Genomic DNA, 23123 nt, shown 5'->3' with positions numbered 1-23123 from the left:
AAAGTTGTTAATGATTTACTATAAAGTTATTAATAATTAACTAATTTACAACTAAATTATCATTGATTTATAACTAAATTATCACTGATTTATAACTAAGTTATCAATGTTTTACTATTATGTTATTAGTGATTTACTACTAAGTTATCAATAATTTACTACTAAATTATTAATGATTTACTATGATACTATTATGCATTTGCTATTTTGTTATCATTGATTTACTGTTTAATTTTAGTGATTAGCTATTAAATTATCATTGATTTATCACTAAGTTATTTATGATTTACTACTAAATTTATAATTTAATTACTATTAAACTAAACTAAATTTACTATTATGCTATCACTAATTTACTACTAAGTTTTCATTGATTTACTACTAAATTATTAACGATTAACTATTAAGTTATCATTTTTTTATGAAGTTATCGTTAATTTACAACAATGTTATTATGCATTTACAACAATGTTATAATTGATTTATTATTAAGTTATTATGATTTGACTATTATATTATTACTAATTTACTACTAAATTATAATTGATATACTATTAAGTTATATCTCTAATTTACTATATTAAATTATTATTGATTAACTATTAATTTACTGATGATTACTATTAAGTTATATTGATTTACTTTTAATTTCTAATTATTAATTACTACTTAGTTATAAATTATTTACTATTAAATTATCATTAATTTATTACTAAGCGGTTTATGATTTATTACTAAATTTGTTAATTAATTACTACTCCCTTTATCTATCCCAATTAAATTGCCACAGTTGATCTTTTTAGTTAAATTTTTTTGACTTTGACATCTATTATTTTAAATATTTTAATAAATTAAATTTTACAAAAAATATATTTAGAAACCACTTCATTAAAAGTTTTTAAAATATTGTTTTCATATTTTTATCAATAATAAATAAAAAATAATAGGTGATTAAAATTGAAAAAAAATTGACCAACAAAAATCAAAATGTGACAATTTTATTAGGATGGAGAGAATATTCAACTGAATTTTATTTACTATTAAGTTATCATTAATTTACTATTAAGTTATCATTAATTTACTATTAAGTTATCATTGATTTATTACTAAGTTATCAATAATTAAGTACTAAATTATCATTTATTTTTTATTAAGTTATCTTTAATTTACTAATATGTGTTATACATTTACAATTATGTATAAACGATTTTATTGTTAAGTTATTTGTTATTTCCCACTATGTTATTATGTATTTATTATTATGTTATCATACACTATTTTATCAATTATTTACTACTAAATTATTATTTATTTACTATTAAGTTATTATTATTTTACTATTAAGTTATCCATAATTTACTATACAGTTATCATTAATTTAGTATAAAGTTATTACTGATTTTGTCTAAATTATCACAATTTATAACAAAATTATCAATAATTTGCTACTATATTGTTATACATTTACTACTAAGTTATAATTGATTTACCATTAAATCTTCTATAATTAATATAATTGTGTAAATCATATTAATAGGTGTAATATATTATAAGCAATAAATTATTTATTTGTAGAAAAGCTATTTTAAGCCTTCTAACCGTATTGCTTGCGTTAATTGAGGCATGAATGACTTAACCAAAGAAAAATTATTTTAATAAGAAAATAAATAAAAAATAGATAATATTTTAATTTATTAAAAAATATTAAATAAAAATAAATAGAGATAATTTAATAAATTATCACTTTTTATATATAATATAGATATATATTAAACATTTTCTTAATTATAGAATGTCTTATTTAAGGTAGGCTATAAAATCTAAAGTATGTATATGTTTGTGAGTATTCTAAATATTTAGCTAAAATTTAAATAAAATTTTTTATAGTAAAGTTGGCTAAATTCCAAGTGATGCACTTTTTACGCATTAAGAGAAAAAAAAAATTAAAGGTCATGTTATCATTTGTCATCCAACACTTTTTTTTTAATCATTTTCATATATATTATGATACATTGACCCATTGAATAATAAAAAGATTAATTTAATAATTTTACGATCTATATGAAATATTAATTGATTCACTTATTTATTTATATATATAATTTAACATTATTAATTGAATTAATTTATGATCTTAATTGTAAGATTATATAAATAAACATATTTTATTTCACATCCTCATACTTCAAATTTATTATTATGCAACTAATAAGTTTAATTGTAAGTCTTCTTTTCTTTATGAATTGAAGAATTGGTTGGACATGCATGATTGGCATGCAATGTATTATCAATAGGAGTGTAACAAATAAAAAAAATCACTTTTAACATTATTTAGAGTTCACACTTTTATATGTAGATATCATAAATGATATATGTATTTATCATAAATGATAAAGTACAACAATTATTAAATAGATGCTTTCATGATAAGAGTACAAATTAATAATCATATACTTAAAGAATATAAACAAATAACAAAAAATAAACTATAACATTATTGATTCAAAGAATATAATAATTGGTTACAAAACTAACAAAGCTTTGATTATTCAACAAAACGTGCACAATTAATCATGTGATTAAAATATTTTTCACTATCAAAATACAAAAATATTCTAGAGCATTCTTAATTGAAAAAAATAAATTTATATTATTCAAGGAAAAATTATAAAATATATTGATAGTAGAGTTTTTAAATTTCACAATTGATATTAGTAACATAACACACATACCCTTTAAGCTTAAGAGTATATTAAAAAAGACTAATTGAAAAAATAAGTGAGTGATATTAAAAAAAAAATTTAATTGAAAAAATAAGTGAGTGATGTGTTAATTTTTTAACCCACTTATGGAATTAAAAAAAACTCAACTAACATTATATCAAATAATTTTTCTTCTTTAAGATTAATGTTTCTTAACAATATTGACTATGGTTTCATAAAAATATCTTAAGTAAAAAATATTTAAAATTAAAAATAAAAAATAAGGATTAACTGAAATTAACTTTAATGTAATATAGAATCAATCTATAGAAGACAAAATAAAATCTAAGTTCAGTAACAATTCACATATACAGGAGATTATGTTCATAAAGCAAAGATTCATTTAGTCATTATAATGTTAAAACGTGATTGCATAAAGTGATTAGAAATATTATAGTAAAATAAATCAACCATTGCAATCATTAAACATATAAATGTATATTTATCATAAAAAATAAAAAAAAATTCAAACATACAAACATACCACAATATATGTATTACTCTTTCTCAATAATATTTGGTAATTTAATTAATAATTTTGTATGAACTTTAATTTTAATTGATCTAAATTAAATAAATAAATATTATAAATATATTTAAAGACTTATGATATGTACTATTAAAGAAGATAAAGAGTAAATTAGGTTGTATCTTGAAAAAAAAATTTTATATTTTACTGAAGATAAAATTAAATGTTTTTGGGTTATAAATGTTATGATATAATAATTTAGACTAAAATAATGACTCATTGAGTAACAAAAGAAAGATTTTACCTATGTTTTGTTCAATATCAAGGACTCATAGTATGCCATAGCCTATAAGATGAGAAATATGTTTTATATGAATTTAATTGAATTATTACTTATGAAATTAAACAAAAAAAAGATAAGAGTAAATTTGGGTTAATTTTCGATAACACATCCACCATTTTCCCAAAAGGAAACTTTTAATGTAATTTAATTTGATATAAATTCTATTAATAAATTTTTAATTGATTTAAATTTAAATAACTATCGAATAAAAGGTTATATATTTAATGGCAAATTTGTTATTTTTTAAAATTCTTAACGATAATTATGCTATTCACTTTTAACACTTTTGGATTGATTTAAATAATTAACTAATAAATTATATATATTTAATGAAAAATAATCTTTAATACATAAATAAAAAATGCTAAAAATTTAAAGATAAATTTGTTATTTCTTAAAATTTGTAAGTATATTTATGTCGTTCACTTTTAAAAGTTTTAGAATTCATATTTTTATATATAAATAGATATATAATTAAACTATCATTCAATTATTGACCTCTCAATTATCATGCAAATAAATCTTTAAGATGCAATTTATTTTTGAAAATATTTCTCAATTATGATATTGACAACTAATGAAATTAATATTGGTCTCGACAATAAATAAAATAAATCAATAAAGGCTCTTAAAACTTAACCCCATCTACCCATGAGTTCGCAGATGAATACCACATTTCTTCACAAGAATTCCGCCATGCGGCTTAATTGAAACTTCAATGTCATCTCCTTCTTCAGCGTTTACATCATCGATAAAAGCGTTTACATCATCGATCAAACCAGGTGCCATGTAACTCACCCACGCGTGATCTTGCAATATATTCCCATCGAGGGAACCATGATGTGACCTATCAAAAGTCTGGCAGCCCTTTGTTTTATTCTTAAAATATATGGTAAAAGAAGCTCCAGAAGTGCTTTCGTCATTACATTCTTCATTGACCGAATAGATTGCGCACACAATCATACCTCGATCTAAACCAATAGGGATTGAAGGCATACAAAACAGTATTGAAGATCCAATTTCTTTATAGTCGAACCAATCTGGCAACTCTCTTGCTGGGAAGTTAGCTTCCAAATACCTAAAGTTGGAATACAACGACTTCTGTTTCAAAGAAATACTAGTAGTTATGAACATTATCATGCATGATAATATACATTATACGTATAAAGAGAGAGATAGAGAAAGACCTCTTGCTGGTTAAGATCCCGTCCAAGAGGCCCACAAGAAGACAATTTATGAATTGAGCGAAAATCCCAACCTTGAATGTCAGCTACTTCGCGACAATTGCTAATTGAGACTCTAAAAAGTTTTCTACCTATATTTGATAAGTTTGGGTATCTCTCAATTGATGTGCATTGCTTTGCGTATAAAGAGAGATAGAGAGAGACCTCTGGGTGGTTAAGATCTCGTCCAAGAGGCCAACAAGAAAACAATTTATGAAATGAGCGACAATCCCAACCCTGAATGTCAGCTACTTTGGGACAATTACTAATTGCGACTCTAAAAAGTTTTCTACCTATGTTTGATAAGTTTGGGTATCTCTCAATTGATGTGCAATGCTTTGCGTATAAGACCGTTAAATTTTTAGGAAGCTCTGTAATGGATCGAACGTTTTTGCAGTTATTCAATACGAGTCTCTCTAACCTTGGATGGTTGCTGATTCCTGCGGGTAGGTTACAGAAGTTGTTTCCCCCTAAATTCAAGCTCCACAAAAAATGGAAACTCCCAAAGTCAATGGAAATTTCATGGTCAGACAAGTTGAGGTCACAAAGATTAAGCTTTCTTACTGAGCTTAACTGAGAGAACGTCGCTGGTAGCAGTAAAGAAGAAGAACCCACACTAATTTTTGGTGAGATCCATGAGAAAAAGTATGAGAACCAAGACTTAGAAGGTAACTCTTTTCTAAGTCCAGCCAAAGATAGATCTTCAAGGTTCTTCAAAAGTCCGATCGAAGTAGGCAACTCTGTAACAGCAGATCCACTTAAAACAAGCTTTCTCAAAGCTTCCAGTTTACCCAAATGCTCTGGCAAACTACAAAGTTTCGAGCAGCCATTGAGGTTCATTGTCTCAAGAGATCTTAAGTTGCAAATGCTGTCTGGAAGTTCACTTATGTTCTTGCACTCTGCCAAATTCAAGAATTCAAGTTTTTCCAGATGTCCAATAGATTGATCAACCTCAACTAAACCTGTGCAACCTTCAAGTTCAAGTCTTTGTAGGCTTGAGATTTTGGCAAAGTTTGGTGTCTCTCCAAGGTATACCGAATAGCGCAGATCTAGTATTTTAAGCTTGTGAAGAGCCTGTTGAAATAAGAAAAAGAAAATAACAGTAAATCCATAATATGCGCTAAGGAAAAAAAGATCTAGAACGTCAAAATAAAAAGAAAAAACATAGCATTGTGAGAGTGATTTTAATTACTTTTGTCTCCTTCCAAACTTTTTTGATACTACTGTATTGCATGTCAAGAACAACCAAGTTGTCTAGATAAAGATTGGGCGGTAAAACCATTAGAGGACATCGACGCCAACAGAGCCATCTTAATTCTTCTGAAATTTTTTCATAGGAACCGATGAAATGTACAGAATCGATTTCCAGCAATCTTAAGTTGATCATCCTTGCAAATGCTTTGGTGGTTATAAGATCATCTTCTAGTGCTGGCACACCTAAGCTGAGACCTTCCACAGCCTCCGTCCCCTAAATACAAATAAAGAATATTACTAATTCTAGTTAAGTGTAGCATATAGTACATTTTTAGATTTATTTACGAAATGCATTTAACTTTTTACCATGTGTTTCGTTAATACATTTACTACATCCTGGTGAAACCAAAGCCTGCTGCGATATCCTGGGTGAGATGGTGATACTTCATGAACAATCTCTCTTCCCATGTCTCGGAGTAGGTTATGCATTTCTAGCTTATTAAATGGGTTAACTGCTATAAGAGACCTTTCAAGAAGAACTTTCATACCAATTTCTGGAAAGAATCCACAACCATCTAGTATTGTCATCACATAATCTTTATCCATCCCAACATAGAAACATGCAATATCAAGAAATATGGCTTTCAGAAGATCATCATCTAGTGTGTCAAAGCTTATCCTAAGCTTCTTTTGAATTTGTTGGTGAGGTGCCTTTCGTAATTTTCCAACAAAACTTTCCCATTCTGGTTGACTTCTTTTAAACAAATAAGAACCCCAAATTTCAAGAGCTAAGGGGAGTCCTTGAGCATGCTCCGCCAAACTATTGGAAAGTTTGAAGTAATCTTTTTCTGGAGCAGGCCTCCTAAATGCATACCAACTTAAAAGCTGAATTGATTCCTCATGATTCAATTGTTCAACCTTATATCTTTCATCCACCTCTAATTCAGTCAGCAAATGTTCATCTCTGGTTGTGACGAGAATCCTACTTCCTCGACCGAACCACTTCCGATCACCAACTATTGGTCTCCATTGTGCTGACTCATCCAAGTCATCAAGAACTATAAAAACTCTTCTACAACAAAGCCTCTCCTTGATTAAATTGACACCCCTGTCAATATTATCTATCTTGAATTTTTTCCCATTCAAGATATCAGAAAGGAGCCTCTCTTGCATCCTAGCAAGACCATTAGGTTGCTGCGATTCATCTTTAATATTTGAAAGGAAACTGCATCCTTCAAATCCTTCACAGACCATTAGGTTGTAGACAGCTTTTGCGATGGTAGTCTTACCTATCCCGCTCATTCCATAGATGCCCACTACGCTAACTTCTTCAGATCTAATATCTAATAATCTCATCACCCTTTTGATACGTGATTCTAGACCTACTGGATAAGTGGCGACGTGCAAGATATTGTGAATATTGCGGTTTAATTTTTTGATAACATCATCGACAATCTCTTGAATGAATTTCGATTCATATCTGTGAAATCATTTACAATAAAGAATACAAAAAAAACATAAGAAAATTTGATTATCAGTAAACACTCACTTTTGGTTATATAATAGTTTTAATTATCTTGATTACAATACTACAATTAATCAATTATCATAAATATTATTTAAGATTCATCACTTAATATATAAATGAGATTTCGATAATTTTTTGATGGACACTTCACAATACTCAATTATAATTGATTAATTATATTACAATAATTATCTATGATATATTCTCATTATACTCTTCAAACAGACAATTTTACAACAAAAATAAATTAGTCACTTTTTTCAGGTATTTCACGATTAATTTTAACATTTAAATCGTCAAACATAAAAAAACAATTTATATTAAGATATAAATTGACTACAAGAATTTAAAATTAGGCGCACATAATAATTTTAATAGCACTAACTAGCAATTAAAATTAGTTTCATTTAATTTTTTTATTTAAAAACGAAGATGTACACACATATATATTTTTTAAAATTTTTGGATGATTCATCTTAAAAATTAAATATTACCCGTTTGCCATGCTTCGAAGGTCCCAACCCGATAAATTTCCAGCTTCCATAAGTGCTTCTCTCCATTTTTTGATCATTTCCATCTTATCTTTAAACTGTTCTTCGTGTTTAGCGAAAGCTTCTTCATAACTTCCGATCTGTTTCCGGACATCAGATGGATCAACATCGTAAAAGACTGGAATAACAGCCTGGCCTGTTGTGTTTTTGCACTCAATAATCTTGACAAGCTCATCAAGACACCACCTGGAAGAAGCATAGTTTTTAGAGAAAACCACCATAGAAAGTTTTGATTCTTCGATTGCTTTGAGGAGCTCCGAAGAGACGTCTTTTCCTCTGGGAAGTGCATCGTCATCTCTGAAGGTAACCACTCCATCTCTCACCAAAGCTGCATAGAGATGATCCGTGAAGTTCTTCCGAGTGTCTTCGCCTCTGAAACTTAGAAAGACATCATGGTTCCATTTGAAGCCAGAAGAAGATGCTTCGGAGAAACCTTTGGCAGCCATGGAACAAACAAAAGAATGCGATGGAGAAAATGGTTTGTGGAAACTTAGTACATCCATCTGAAAATTACAAATAAGGGTCATTACTAATTGTTACTATTCAAATTAATGCAATTTTTTTTTTTGGGAGAGTTACTATCAGGTTCATTAAATCATTTTGTCTGACCAATTCATACGCGGAATGAAAATTAATGAAAAATGACTTTGAGGAGTAGTGGATGTACAGTGATGTAGACTTCAATATTATCTTTTCGATTCAACCTGCTTTCGTCGTTCGCATTTTATTAATTTAACTTAAATCATTATATATAATAAAGTGATCGAAATGCATTCATAATATATATAAAAATATAGAATATTAGGATTTTAGGTGCAAATTTCATTGTATATAAATTTTATTATTTAATTGTATTTTAATTTGTCAATTGTTGTAATTAATTATGATAAAATACAGTACTAAAGCCTAATAAAAATTTTCACCCTTGTAACTTGTCAACTTTAGAACTTGTCAACCTTGACGTCCTCAAGAAGTGGATACTTTTCTTCTAGGCCACGACTCCAGAGAATAGAGACTCGTTATCAGTCCCAGTACAAACGTTTTACCAAGGGGGCGCTGATCGATACCTGACTAAGGAGATTTTTGTATTCCGAAATTGAACTTTAATCGTCTTTCACACTGTCCTCATTGGCTTCGGGGAATGTTACAAACAAGTCAACATTGGAGGGCGAGAGATTGTGCTATACACTTTCCCATTATTTGGATTTGGGTTTAATTTCATTAGATAATTTGGCATAAAATACGTAGATATAATATAAAAATAATATAACTTAAAATTTTAAAAAAATAAAAAATATATATTATATATTTGACTTGTAAATAATATTTTTTTTATTTTATATATATTTGATATGAAACAAAATTATATAAATTTACAAATGACTATATTTAAGTTTAATGTAGATCACCAAAATGCATTTATTTTGAATCAGACTTGGTTAGGATTTCATCCTATTTCATCCACTTGGCATAAATTGACTTTGGAAGCTAAAAGTGCCTCCACATTGCTGGCTCAAAGCTAGCACACATGGTGGCAGTTGCATACTTTGGTGATCAAAGTAAATCGCTACATGTACAAATTCTGTGAGAATTACCTGGGAAAAATAAATTGAACATTTATATCCGATTTGGTTTACAATCACAAAATTTTCACCTACTATAGTTTAAAACTTTGAAATGTACAAATGATTTTTAAATTTCTACTTACCTTTCTTAATGTCTCTATTCTCTTTGGAATTCCCTTTGCTAAATCAAATGCATCTTCAACAGTCTCAAATCTAGACCGAGGATCGGCATAAATAATCCTTGGAATCAATCTTATGACCTCTTCTCTCATTGCTTATTCTTCATCCTTCGAAACTTGAAGCAACGTCTGGTTAATGCGAACTTTTCCTAGTCTCAATTTCTTTGGTGATATGAACACTGAATACTTGGTATGTTTTTTTGGTTAATGCCATACATATTGTGAATACCACTCCCTGGATGGAAAAAGAGTGGAATACAACTAGCCAAAATGGAATCAAAAGTTGACCTTCTTGTCAATGAATCCCTTAGACGTTGCAAGTAAAACACTGAACTTTGAAACAGCTTCATCAGATTAACTGGATCATCACATTTATGCCCAATGGAACCACAGTCTAGTAAATTGCATCAATTGTTCGAAGCTTGACATTGGCTGATAATCTCACTCCTTATTAAGCCTTTATGTCTGGATCTTGGGGCACCAACAAAGGAGAATAAGAAAGGCCGGTTTTGGATTCTCATGAGTTCCTGCCATTGAAAATCATCTGTATCTGTTGAAGGATGGAAGTATGTGGGGTTGGTACAGCAAAATCATATTTCCAGGATCCTGATTCAATTGTCAACATGGACATTTTCTCAGATTCTGGCAGGAACCTGAAGTTGCTGCCCCAATCAGACTTCCTGTTTGATTGTCTCCTGAAATCGTGAGCAATCCACCCTGAAATCAGGAAATGATCCTCACCCTGCATTCTTTTCAATTCAGGTTTTCCAGCAAGCCATTTAACCAAATCAAGGCCAGATGAATCTCTCATAAAGGTATTAAATCCCCATAGATAGCGAAGGTCCAGACCAGCATAATATGGCACAAAAATAGCAGAGACGAGGGTCAATTCATTGGTTAAGCACTTGTATTTCGTCATTCTGTTATGGAAAATAACCTCAAGTAAGAATTGGTTTGTTGAAAACCAACTGCGATTCCATAAATCCAAAGCATCAGAACTTTCAATCTGAGGACCTAAACCAGAGTTTTCTATATATGAACACATACTGGATTTATCAGTGGCCCTCGTAATCAGCTGACAATCTTTGAGCACATCTTCATTGAATTTTAACCAACAAAACTAGAAATCTTCTTCTTTGAGTTGTCTAATGGAGTTTTAGTATCAATTGAATTTCTAGAAAAATTAATTGGCTGATACTTTGAGCTATAACTGCTAGAGAAATAAACGAACTCCTCAATCTTCCCAAAGGAGAACGGACGAAGATAGAGTAATAAAAGGAATAAAACAATGGAACTCTAAGGGCATTTTAGTGTCCAAAGGATAAATTAGACATTTCCTTGTATAAATCAACTGACAAATGAGGTCATTTTGATAATTTCAACCAGCTAACATGTCGTATTAATCTGAAATCTCGGGTCCACATCAACTCCGCTATTTGAGTAACCTGCCAGTTAGTGCCTTAGGGTGTTGACTTGTATGCCTTGGGTGAACAGGCAACTGTCAACTCAGCTCAAGCTTATAAAATTAACCTTAATCTCCTATGCTAACCTTGGTCTATCTAGACACAAGATCTCTCATCACATGGGTATAAATAGCTTCATCTAGACATTTCTAAATATACTAGACTCTTAGCTTTTAAGCCTTTATTCTCCTTCCTTTTCCTAGACCAAACTTTGACTTGAGCAGAGCACAAATGCGAATCACTCCCAACTTTTGTCGTTCATCGATCTCTTTTTCTTATGTTTTAAGGGTATATCCCTCTCAGGCAAATTGACACATATTTTGACGTGCCAAGTAAGAGGCATTCCCATCTAGCTGAGCTAAAATGTCACCTAGAAAGAATAATAAATTAATAATAATTTAATTATCAATTATTAAAAAAAGTTTTATACTTAAAGTTATTAGAAATTAAACATTTTTAATTAACAAAATGAAATAAAAAATTTTATCTTGAAAAATTAGGATAAACTTATCATTAACCTATTTAATAAAAAAATTAGTAAAAAAATTTTAAATTTAAATGAAACAATATTGTTATTATATAAAAAAAAAATTACCTTATATTAGAATTGAAATTACACTTTTTTACCGTAAAGAATTGTTAAATATATAATTACAAAAATTTTATTAATGTTACTAAAAATATATTATAAGTTATTAGAAGGTTAATTACTAAAACTACATCAAGAGATTACAAAAAATGTTATTAATAGCTATCAAAATTATATTATAAGTTACCAAATTAATTTTAAAGGTTACCAAAATTGTGTTAGAGGTTACAAAATTTTATCAAAAGTTATCACAATCAAACTTATAAAAAAAATTATCAAAATTTACTTATATTATATTAAAATAAAATTTAAATTATTAATATTTATCATTATTATTAATATTTATCGTTATTATCGTTAAAATTGAATTTTTTTTACAAATTATTTCACTTAAAATCATTTTTTTTATAATTTTTATATTTTTTTTACAACCAATATTTCAAAATTCTTTATTTTTTTACTATATAATTGTTGACTTTATTAGCGCCTATTTCATATTTTTTTAATCAAAACTTAAAATTTTAAATTAAAAAAATTACTATATGAAATTATGGAAACCAAAATTATTGCTTAGTGGCAATAATATGGTCAATGATTGATAGAGGCAAGTTTGAATATTTCAAATAAAAGGTGCCATGCATATTAGGTGGTAATGAATCTTGTAATCGAGACTAAAATCATGCTATAAAGAAAAATTTATACTCATTTGCAAAGATTTAAATTCTGAATTTAATGCAAAAAAAAATCAATAACTAAATAAAAACATATAATTATATATTTTTATTCTAAATTATGGAGAAAAATTAAGCAGATTTTTTGGTTTTATATATTTTCAATTTCTTATAGGGTGCATATAATTATATTGTTGCATCAGTTATTACCTTTTAAAATTAATTTTATTTGTTTTATTGTATTTGATAAACATTTTAAAAATGATAAATTAATAAATAGTGGTTGATTTTTTAACAAAAGAAAAATGTCAACAAACATGATTTCATGTATAATTGTAGCTTATGAGTATCTTATCAAACAATACTATTAACCTTAAACATAATCACTTGTTTATAGACAGTAAAAAAATCTTAAATTAATTTATCAAAATAAAAATGTTACTAAACAACTTTACTATAATAAATTTGAGTTTAAAAACCTAACAATTCACCTAAAAAAATTGAGAATCAAGATCCAAACCTTGTTCATTCTTCTTACCTCCATATATAAGAAAACAGATGGGAGACGTTGAATTAGAAGCTACTGAGAACACAAATGTAGAATTGGAGGCTGAAGCATAAACCATGAAATAAAAAGGAAACTAATCCAAGTGTGCTTAATTTGTACGGAACGAAACAAGTCACACTTCCTTTTACTTTTGTGCACTTTTCCAACCTTTTGCCTTCTAGATTTTTGCTCTTCTTGCTCAACAATCTTCTTTGTTCTGCATCAATATTGGAATAATTCGATTTTGGCTAGGTGGTTGGCTACAAGGTATTGGTTATTAATAACATAGTTAGAAATTTTATTGGTTTAATTTAAATATATTAAATTAAAAATAAAATAAAAATAAGATAATGCTAATAAAAATTAAAACTTCCATCTTCACTTACAATTTTTAAAAATTTTACAATTATTTTTAACATGATTTCATATTTTAAAAATATTTGTACAATAATTTCAATATCAATATTTTAACATATTTGTTTCAATATATAAAATTAAATTATCATTCAATCATTGACCTCTCAATTATCATGCAAATAAATCTTTAAGATGTAATTTATTTCTGAAAATATTTCTCTATTATGATATTGACAACTAATAAAATTAATATTGGTCTCAACAATAAATAAAATAAATCAATAAAGGCTCTTAAAACTTAACCCCATCTGCCCATGAATTCGCAGATGAATACCATATTTCTTCACAAGAATTCCACCATGCGGCTCAATTGAAACTTCAATTTCATCTCCTTCTTCAGCGTTTACATCATCGATAAAAGCTTTTACATCATCTCTAAAACTAGGTGCCATGTAACTCACCCACGCATGATCTTGACATATATTCCCATCGACGGAACCACATGACACATCAAAAGTCTCACAGCCCTTTGTTTTATTCTTAAAATATATGGTAAGAGAAGCTGCAGAAGTGCTTTCGTCATTACATTCTTCATTGACCGAATAGATTGCGCATACAATCATACCTCGATCTAAACCAATCGGGATTGAAGGCATACAAAACAGTATTGAAGATCCAATTTCTTTATAGTCGAACCAATCTGGCACCTCTCTTGCTGGGAAGTTAGCTTCCAAATACTTCAACTTGGAAAACAACCACTTCTGTTTTAAAGAAATACTAGTAGTTATGAACATTATCATGCATGATAATATATATTATATGTATACAGAGAGAGATAGAGAAAGAGCTCTGGCTCGTTAGGATCTGGTCGAAGTGGCGAACAAAACGACGATTTATAAAATGAGCGAAAATCCCAACCTTGAATGTCAGCTACTTCGCGACAATTACTAAATGCGATTCTATGAAGATCTCTACCTATGTTTGATAAGTTTGGGTATCTCTCAATTGATGTGCATTGCTCTGCGTATAATTCCCTTAAATTTTTAGGAAGCTCTGTAATGGATCGAAGGTTTTTGCAGTCATTCAATACAAGTCTCTCTAACCTTGGATGTTTGCTGATTCCTGCAGGTAGGTTACAGAAGTTGTTTCCCCGTAAATCCAATCTCCGCAAAAAATGGAAAATCCCAAAGTCAATGGAAATTTCATGGTCAGACAAGTTGAGGTCACCAAGATTAAGCTCTCTTAATGAGCTTAACTGAGAGAACGTTGCTGGTAGCAGTAAAGAAGAAGAACCCACACTACGTTTTGGTGAGATCCATGAGGAAAAGTATGAGAACCAAGACTTAGAAGGTAACTCTTTTCTAAGTCCAGCCAAAGATAGATGTTCAAGGTTCTTCAAAAGTCCGATCGAAGAAGGCAACTCTGTAATAGCAGATCCACTTAAAACAAGCTTTCTCAAAGCTTCCAATTTACCCAAATGCTCTGGCAAACTACAAAGTTTTGAGCAGCCATTGAGGTTCATAGTCTCTCGAGACCTTAAGTTGCGAATGCTGTCTGGAAGTTCACTTATGTTCTTGCACTTTACCAAATTCAAGAATTCAAGTTTTTCCAGATGTCCAATAGACTGATCAACTTCAACTAAACCTTCAAGTTCAAGTCTTTGTAGGCTTGAGAGTTTTGCAAAGTTTGGTGTCTCTCCAAGGTATACCGAATAGCTCAGATCTAGTATTTTAAGCTTGTGAAGAGCCTGCTGAAATAAGAAAAAGAAAATAACAGTAAATCCATAATATGCGCTAAGGAAAAAAAGATCTAGAATATCAAAATAAAAAGAAAAAACATAGCAGTGTGGGAGTGATTTTAATTACTTTTGTCTCCTTCCAAACTTTTTTGATACTACTGTATTGCATGTCAAGAACAACCAAGTTGTCTAGATAAAGATTGGGCAGTAAAACCATTAGTGGACATCGACACCAACAGAGCCATCTTAATTCTTTTGAAATTTTTTCATTGGAACCAGTGAAATGTACAGAATCAATTTTCAGCAATCTTAAGTTGATCATCTTTGCAAATGCTTCTGTGCTTATAAGGTCATCTTCTAGTATTGGTGCATCTAAGCTGAGACCTTCCACCGGTTCCATCCCCTAAATACAAATAAAGTATATTATGAATTCTAGTATTGGTATGAATTCTAGTACATTTTTAGATCTATTTACGAAATGCATTTAACTTTTTACCATGTGCTTAGTTAATACATCTACCACATCTTGGTGAAACCAAAGCCTGCTACGATATCATGGGTGAAATGGTGATACTTCATAAACAATCTCTCTTCCCATATCCCGGAGTAGGTTATGCATTTGTAGCTTATGATTATATGGGTCAATTGCTATAAGAGACCTTTCAAGAAGAACTTTCATACCAAATTTTGGAAAGAATCCACAACCATCTAGCATTGTCATCACATAATCTTTATCCATCCCGATATAGAAACATGCAATATCAAGAAACATGGCTTTCAATAAATGATCATCTAGTCTGTCAAAGCTTATCCTAAGCTTCTTTTGAATTTGTTGGTGAGCTACCTTCTGTAATTTTTCCACAAAACTTTCCCATTCTGGTATGCTTCTTTTAAACAAATAAGAACCCCAAATTTCAAGAGCTAAGGGAAGTCCTTGAGCATACTCCACCAAACTGTTGGAAAGTTCGAAGTAATCTTTTTCTGGATCAGGCCTCCTAAATGCAAACCAACTTAAAAGTTGAATTGATTCCTCATGATACAATTGTTCAACCTTGTATCTTTCATCCACCTCTAATTCAGTCAGCAAATGTTCATCTCTAGTTGTCACGAGAATCCTACTTCCTCGACCGAACCACTTCCGATCACCAACTAATGGTCTCCATTGTGCTGACTCATCCAAGTCATCAAGAACTATAAAAACTCTTCTACAACAAAAACTTTCCTTGATTAAATTGACACCCCTGTCAATATTATCTATCCTGAATTTTTTCCAATTCAAGATATCAGAAAGGAGCTGCTCTTGCATCCTAGCAAGACACTTAAGCTGCTGCGTGTCATCTTTAATATTTGCAAGGAAACTGCATCCTTCAAATCCTTCGCAAACCATGTTGTAGACAGCTTTAGCGATGGTGGTCTTACCCATCCCGCTCATTCCATAGATGCCCACGACGCGAACTTCTTCATATCTAATATCTAATAATTTCATCACCCTTTCAACACGTGATTCTAAAGCTACTGGGTGAGTGGCGACGTGCAAGCGGTTGCGAATGTTGCGATTTAATTTTTTCATAACATCTTTGATAACCTCTTGGATGAATCTCGATTCATACCTATGAAATCATTTGTAATGAAAGAAACAAGAAAAACATAAGAAAATTTGATTATGAGTAAACACCTACTTTTGTTTATTTAATTTTTATAATTCTCTTGATTACAATACTACAATTAATCAATTATAATCAAATATTATTTAAGAGTTCATCACTTAAATATAAAATGGGGTTTAAATAATTTTTTGATGGACACTTCATAATACTAAATTATAATTGATTAATTATATTACAATAATTATATATATAATATTTTCTCATGATACACTTCAAACAAACAACTTTACAACAAAAATAAATTAGACATTTTTTTGGGTAGAGTTTCCACTCTTAATTTTAAGGTTTAAATCATCAAACATAAAAAATCAATTTACACTTAGATATAAATTGACTACAATAATTTAAAATTAGGCGCATATAATAATTTTAATAGCACTAACTAGCAATTAATATTAGTTTCATTTAATTTTTTATTTAAAAACGAAGATGTATGTATATATATATATATATATATATATATATATATCTTAGAATTTTTTGGATGATTCGTCTTTAAAATTAAATATTACCTGTTTGCCATGTTTCGAAGGTTCCAACCCGATAAATTTCCAGCTTCTATAAGAGCTTCTTTCCACTTTTTGATCCTTTCCGTCTTATCTTTAAACCGTTCTTCGTGTTTAGCAAAAGCTTCTTCATAACTTCCGATCTGTTTCCGGACATCAGATGGATCAACATCGTAGAAGACTGGAATAACAACCTGGCCTGTTGTGTTTTTGCACTCAATAATCTTGACAAGCTCATCAAGACACCACCTAGAAGAAGCATAGTTTTTACAGAAAACCACAATAGAAAGTTTTGATTCTTCGATTGCTTTGAGGAGCTCCGAGGAGATGTCTTTTCCCCTGGGAAGTTCATCGTCATCTCTGAAGGTAACCACTCCATCTCTCACCAAAGCTGCGTAGAGATGATCTGTGAAGTTCATCCGAGTGTCTTCACCTCTGAAACTTAGAAAGACATCATGGTTCCATTTGAAGACAGAAGAAGATGCTTCAGGGAAACCTTTGGCAGCCATGGAAAGTCAAACAAAAAATTGCAATGGAGAAAATGGTTTTTGGAAACTTAGTACAACCATCTGAAAATTAAAATACAAGGGTCAGTACTAGTCGTTACTATTTAAATTAATGACTAGGAACTCACCAAGAAATTCATACGCGGAATGGAAATTAATGGGAAATGACTTGAAGGAGGAGTGGGTGCGTAGTGATGTGGACTTCAATATTATCTTCAATGATAAAGGCAACTCTATTCTCCTTTATGAACGTTTTTTTTTAGTACATGCAAAAGATGCCTTAAATACTATTAGTTGGACAATGGTAAAGTTAAACCTTTTTTATATTGTTACTTTGTTAGAAGAAATAACAAAGGAGAAGACGTTGGTAGCTAGGAAATATTAAGGTATGAAAATTTTCAGAGAAGTTATTTAAATGAAATTTGTGAAATTTTTTATTAAAAATAATTTAATAAAATTAAAAATAAAAATGAAAATTGAATAATTAATAGATTTCATTGAGAAGATCAATAATAAGTAAAAAAAATTATTAAAAATATTATTTATAATTCAAATTTGATAAATACTTAATTAACAATAAAAAATTTGTTAAGTTTTTTTTACTAAAAATACCTATATTTTTACTAATAATATACAAGTTTTTTACAAATAATATATAATTATATTATATATTTGTATCGGGATTCATATATGTATCAATGTTAATTATAGTCTATTACATGGTCTTGAAAATACAAATTTAAGTTTTTTATATTTTGAATTTTTGTTAAAAGGATATATATATATATATGTATGTATTTCTGATCTTAAAATGCATATGGTTGAAAAAATATATATATATATTTTTTAGGAAAAAATTCAATTAATTTAAAAGTTTTAGTTTAAGATGTTAAAAACATGATATCGCTACATAGCTATGTTATTGTTGGTTTAGAATTTATAAGGCCTAGACCACCAATTATATATATATATATATATATATATATATTTATATATATATATATGCAGAAGAATTAAGTTACACAAAAAAAAGTTTTATGTATATTTTTAACTATTGATTTCAATAAATTTAAAGGATGAGATTAAATTTTTTTTCCACTTGTGCCTCTCATCCCTTAGATCTATTAAAATTAATAATTAAAAAAAAGTGTAAAACTTTTTTTTTTTCACTTATGTCTCTTATCCCCTAGATCTATGAAAATCAATTGTTAACAAAAGAAAGTGTGTGTAATATTTTGTTTGAATTTAAATAATATATTATATAATATTTTATTCTCAACTTCTTAATTTAGTGATCAAAGAATTTCTTGATTTAGTAATTAAAATTTTTTTAAAATAACATAAAAATCTTGATTTCGAAACTAAGATCTCCTCTCTCTTCCCTTATAAATTATGCCCATTCTATATAAAAAAATAAATTAATCAGCAAAACCAATATAAAATTAAATTAAATGAATCTATGGTGTGATTTGAACTTAAATTTATAAATTTTAAAACCTTACTTTTATTATTAAAACAAAAGCTCATCATTATCAACCACATATAGAGATAATATTTTTAATTTAATATTTGATTTTCCATAAGGGTAAAAGCTACTAATTACTAGACTCGACACTATTTTAAATCTCTAAAATTTGAACTCCACTAGTGTTGAGCAATATTTACGTGTATTGCTATTTTACATATTCTAAAATCTATACCATAATATAAAAGTTATCCCCTAATTAAAATAGCAAATAATTGTTCAATTGAAGTTTCCATTGTATGACACTTGTTGCTTTATAATTACCCTTCAATTAAATTTTATTTTAAAATTTAATAAATCTATTATTATTATTTAAAGTAGTTCCCGAATCTATTAACAGATGGTTAATTTAAATGGCAAACAAAGTGTGTTTTCTCTTTGTTACCTAAGTTCAAATCCATTCAAAGGCTATGGAAAGATAACTTCTTATGAATTTGTTAGACCCAACATATATAAACCTACTTAAAATCGATCTAGAGAAAGATGTACTTGGTAGAATCCAAGAACCTCATACCTCTAAATAAAAAAAAAAAAGTGGTCTCCAAATTTATTATTATTCATAAAGCATCCAATTTGATGACATTTGTCATCTTATGATTGGATGTTTAATAATTTTTTTATATTAATTAAAAATAAAAGTAAAACTAAATTGTTTAAATAAGCTTCTAGATAAAAAAAAAAAAAGTTTTTGGGTAAAAATTACCAAAAAATTTAAAAAACTAATATAAATACTTTTTGAAAAATATTTTATAAAAAATTGCAAGAATTATAATATTAATAATTGCTTGGTTAGTGTCAAATAATTAGCTCTTTAAAAGACTACTTTTCTTTTTTTTAATTAATATTGTACTTATATATATTTATATCTTCATACATAAATAAGAAAATATATAAACTTAAATTCAAATTAATTTATATTACTTTATAAATTACAGATATCATTGATAGAAATTTTTCATTTGCCTGTTGTTTTTATTAGAATTTGCTTTAAAAAAGAAATAAAAAAAATTAAAGAAGATGCCTCAGAGAAACCTTTGGCAGCCATGGAAAGTCAAACAAAAAAATGCAATGAAGAAAATGGTTTTTTGGAAACTTACTACATCCATCTGAAAATTACACTCTAAGGATTGTTACTAATCGTTAGTATTCACATTAATATATTTTTTGGGGGGGCTGTTACTATGACTAGGAACCGAACAAGAAAATGGTTGATTAAATCATTTTGTCTGATCCAAGAAATTCATAGGTGGAATGGAAATTCATTAGTTATTAAAAATTACAATCATACAATCTCAATCCCAAGCCAATCTTTAAACATCCCAAATTGATATTTAATACTTCCAAATTAATCTCTAACTATCCCAAATAAAACACATACATATTTATGCGGCTTCTCTCATTCTCATCTAATTTATTCACAAACATAACAATCATCACACTCATGGATCCTTTTTTTTTTTCATCTAGTCCTTTGGAGTATCACACATTAAAATTTGAATACACACATCTATAAGTATCCTCTCAATCTCCTTTAATCTTATGTATTTCTATCTCGATAAAATCTTATAATTCTCATACATCTTTATATTATACCTAACTTTACTGAGACTCTCATTATTTATATGACTACTAAGTTACCCACAAAAAATTTCTTTCCTTATAAAATTCTTCTATTATAAGTCTTCTTCTTAGTTAAGTCATATCTAATTAATTTAAAAAATTTCTCTTACCAAATCTTTTAGGATTTGAGTCAATATCCCACCAATACTTCCTAGTTGACATTCTTTGATTTGAGTTCCATAAATCTTAATTTCCAAGTTAAGGCAAATTCGATTCAATGTGGCACTTGAATTTACACTAAATAGAGGTGTCAAATGAGTCTAGGCTAGCACAATCCATTAAAACAATAGCCCATGTGTATAATGGATCGTGTTAGCCAACAATATTATTTAATGTGTCAGGTTGATACGGCTCATGAAAACTAAGAGTATGGTCCAACACGATATATGAGTTTTAGCCTTTAGGGTCAAGCCGGATCTAACATGGCACTATTTTTCATGTCATCTCAGTTAAGTATGATCTATTAATAGTTTCTTAATTTTTGTATCATTTTTTTGAGGATTTTTTTTTTGGTTGTTCAACTATCTTTAAAAATTAATATATAAAATTAATACATGAGGCATATAATTCATATAATTCGATAAAATATCTGTGTTTACCAGTAAAAGGTAAAAAAATTCATCAAATATGTTAAAATTAACAAATACTAATATTACTTCTTTAAATTAAAAAAATGGATATCACATTATTATTTTATTTTTCATTTTCACCGTATGACGGTTCATTTATATTATGTGTTTTTTTAATTATTTTTTGGTTTTTTCATAATCAATTTTTAAATAGTATACATTTTATAGTTCTTATTTTTAGAAAATGATACTTCAAACTGAAAAACTTGTAATTTTTATCTATTAATAGTTTAAATATTTTATAAGTAAATTTATTGATACAATTTAATTTTTATAAATTGTTAATGTAGAGTATTAAAAGGATAAAAGAACATCCATCATATGATAAGAATAACATAAAATACAAGTAAGGATTAACATACTAAACTCATTCATAATATTTATGAACTTACCGACATATTAATAATTATTGTGTATCATACCATGTCAATCCATATGTCATATGCTGGCACTAGCTCTTGATGAGTCATGTTGTGTTAATCTAATGAACCTAAATCTCTAGCTGAATACAATACATATATATGAATTGTACTTGACATGACATATTATTATGACAATAAATTATGTCAAGTACGATCAATACGTTACCAAATTATATTGTATCATAAACTATCTCACACATTTGACACTTCTAAAATTGAACACATGTCTTCTATAACTAAGATTGATTTAAGAGTGTTATGGATTACTAGGAAAATCTCGAGTTCCAATAGTACTAGTTGACATTCCATCCATGTTAAAATATTGATAATCGTTAAACCTATGACCCCTTCTATATCCTTATTGTATCCGTGTTAAATACTTCGACGTTTTTGATACATTGAAATAGTATTAAACTTGGCCAGATATAAATAAATAATCAATGTGTAGATATTAACACTTTATTTTCTTTTATTATTGTGTCTACCATCAATTTTTTATGCAAAAGTAATTATCTTTTCAAAATTAGCTCAAAATCTATTATATATTTTTAATTGATGATTATAATATATAACAAAATATTTTATTACCGTATCTTAATATATCTATACCTTTATTTTTTAAAAAAATACTATATCATTGTGTTCATATCATCTTATACTCGTATTGTTTATCCGTATCTACTTCATAGCTGTAAACTGGTTTTCTTGACTGTTGTTTGTTTTACTGTCAGCAATGAGAATAATGGCTTTCTTGCTTGCCAAGGATTCTAGTATTACTAGGGCTTATTATGTCGTAATTGATTTTCCTCACAATTATTCATGGAAACTGTAATAAAATCTTTCATTTTCCCACTCTATACTGTAGTCTTTCACTAGACAAATAACCGAACAGAAGAAAACACTTATTAACAATTGCTTATAAACGAGTGGGAGACTCCAGCTGGTTTGACTTACATTCAAGCTGAGTTGTGAATGTAATGTTAACTTTAAGTTGGTAGAAATTTGACGGGTTGAGTTAGGTCACTTCATGATCAAAGAAATTCATGTCTTTATAAGTTTTGGTAATTTG

At 28.3% G+C, this 23123-nt stretch overlaps 1 protein-coding gene and 2 pseudogenes across 2 annotated transcripts; all 3 read right to left on the bottom strand.

The window, feature by feature from the left end:
* Positions 1–4192: 4192 nt before the first annotated feature.
* LOC111279490 (disease resistance protein RPV1-like) lies at positions 4193–8637 on the bottom strand. Its single transcript, XM_089756682.1, has 5 exons — positions 8014–8637; positions 6358–7471; positions 5990–6265; positions 4762–5871; positions 4193–4675 (listed from the first exon to the last, which is right to left on the bottom strand). The coding sequence occupies exons 1-5, from the start codon at positions 8595–8597 to the stop codon at positions 4220–4222; spliced, it is 3540 nt and encodes a 1179-aa protein (XP_089612808.1). The 5' UTR covers positions 8598–8637; the 3' UTR covers positions 4193–4219.
* A 1161-nt stretch (positions 8638–9798) lies between these two features.
* Positions 9799–11142, bottom strand: LOC111279489 (putative xyloglucan galactosyltransferase GT14 pseudogene; annotated as a pseudogene).
* A 2473-nt stretch (positions 11143–13615) lies between these two features.
* Positions 13616–17927, bottom strand: LOC111279762 (disease resistance protein RPV1-like; annotated as a pseudogene). Its single transcript, XR_016334782.1, has 5 exons — positions 17359–17927; positions 15676–16789; positions 15307–15582; positions 14291–15188; positions 13616–14204 (listed from the first exon to the last, which is right to left on the bottom strand). The product of XR_016334782.1 is annotated as a disease resistance protein RPV1-like (transcript).
* Between the last annotated feature and the right edge of the window lie 5196 nt (positions 17928–23123).

This window comes from Durio zibethinus, chromosome 27 (assembly GCF_047325235.1).
Source record: "Durio zibethinus cultivar Kanyao isolate XHJ-2024 chromosome 27, ASM4732523v1, whole genome shotgun sequence".
In the NCBI taxonomy this organism is placed as follows: domain Eukaryota; kingdom Viridiplantae; phylum Streptophyta; class Magnoliopsida; order Malvales; family Malvaceae; genus Durio; species Durio zibethinus.
This window is presented reverse-complemented; position numbering and strand designations above follow the sequence as displayed.